This window comes from Photinus pyralis, unplaced genomic scaffold (assembly GCF_008802855.1).
Source record: "Photinus pyralis isolate 1611_PpyrPB1 unplaced genomic scaffold, Ppyr1.3 Ppyr1.4_LG1, whole genome shotgun sequence".
NCBI classification, from domain to species: Eukaryota; Metazoa; Arthropoda; class Insecta; order Coleoptera; family Lampyridae; genus Photinus; species Photinus pyralis.
Genome location: NW_022170249.1, coordinates 19,595,616 through 19,596,500, shown reverse-complemented (window position 1 = coordinate 19,596,500; position 885 = coordinate 19,595,616). Strand labels below are relative to the sequence as shown.

Below are 885 nucleotides of genomic sequence, written 5' to 3'. Positions count from 1 at the left end.
TTGGTAAGAGAAGTACACTTGTTGGCACAATAAAAAAAAACAAAAGGGAAATTCCAGCCTTATTCATAAACCTGAAAAGACCTGTACCTAGTAGCATGTTTGGTTTCCAAAAAGATAGTGTATTGTTATCCTACAAACCAAAACCTCAGAAAAATGTATTGATGTTATCTACATTTCATGCGGGAGACCAAATCAAGATAACGCATTAGGATTTTGTGCATTTTGTCCAAGAAGAAAGAACAGGAAATCAAAAAAAAGGTGTGCTAGATGCAATAGTGCTATTTGTACGGAACATAGACCTGTGTGAAGTTAGCAGCCAAATTGCCGAACACACCCGAACGTCCAGTGGCGGAGGATAATTGAAACAGTTAAAAAGTGGCTGCTGTGGTAGCCATGATATAATATACTAGAAGGATATAAAGCTATAGATTTAGCCGATCGCTCGAGGGAGTGAAACTTGCCCCTAATGTACAAAAAAATTAGCTTAACCTTCACGCAAAAAAGGTTTCAAATTCTCATGCCCGTCAAAACGTTAAGATATACATTCTTTACCACACAAAAAATTGGAATTCATTTAGCGACCGCCTTAGGGGTGAAATCTGCCCCTAAAGTACAAAAAAATTCGTTTAAGCCCCACGCAAAAAAGGTTTCAAATTCTCTTGCCCGTAAAAACGTTAAGATATACATTCTTTATCACACAAAAAATTGGCATTCATTTAGCGACCGTCTGAGAGGGGTGAAATCTGCCCCTAAACTACAAATAAATTCGTTTAACCCCCACGCAAAAAAGGTTTCAAATTCTCATGCCCGTCAAAACGTTAAGATATACATTCTTTACCACACAAAAAATTGGCATTCATTTAGCGACCGCCTGAGGGGGTGAAA

General features: G+C 38.0%; 1 protein-coding gene across 1 annotated transcript in view; it reads right to left on the bottom strand.

Moving 5' to 3' along the window:
* Window positions 1–570: 570 nt before the first annotated feature.
* Window positions 571–885, bottom strand: part of LOC116180961 — a 14,383-nt gene continuing 14,068 nt past the window's right edge. Inside the window, exon 10 of the mRNA XM_031501196.1 lies at window positions 571–605. Within this exon, the coding sequence (XP_031357056.1) occupies window positions 571–605 (35 nt within the window). The remainder of the gene's footprint in view (window positions 606–885) is intronic.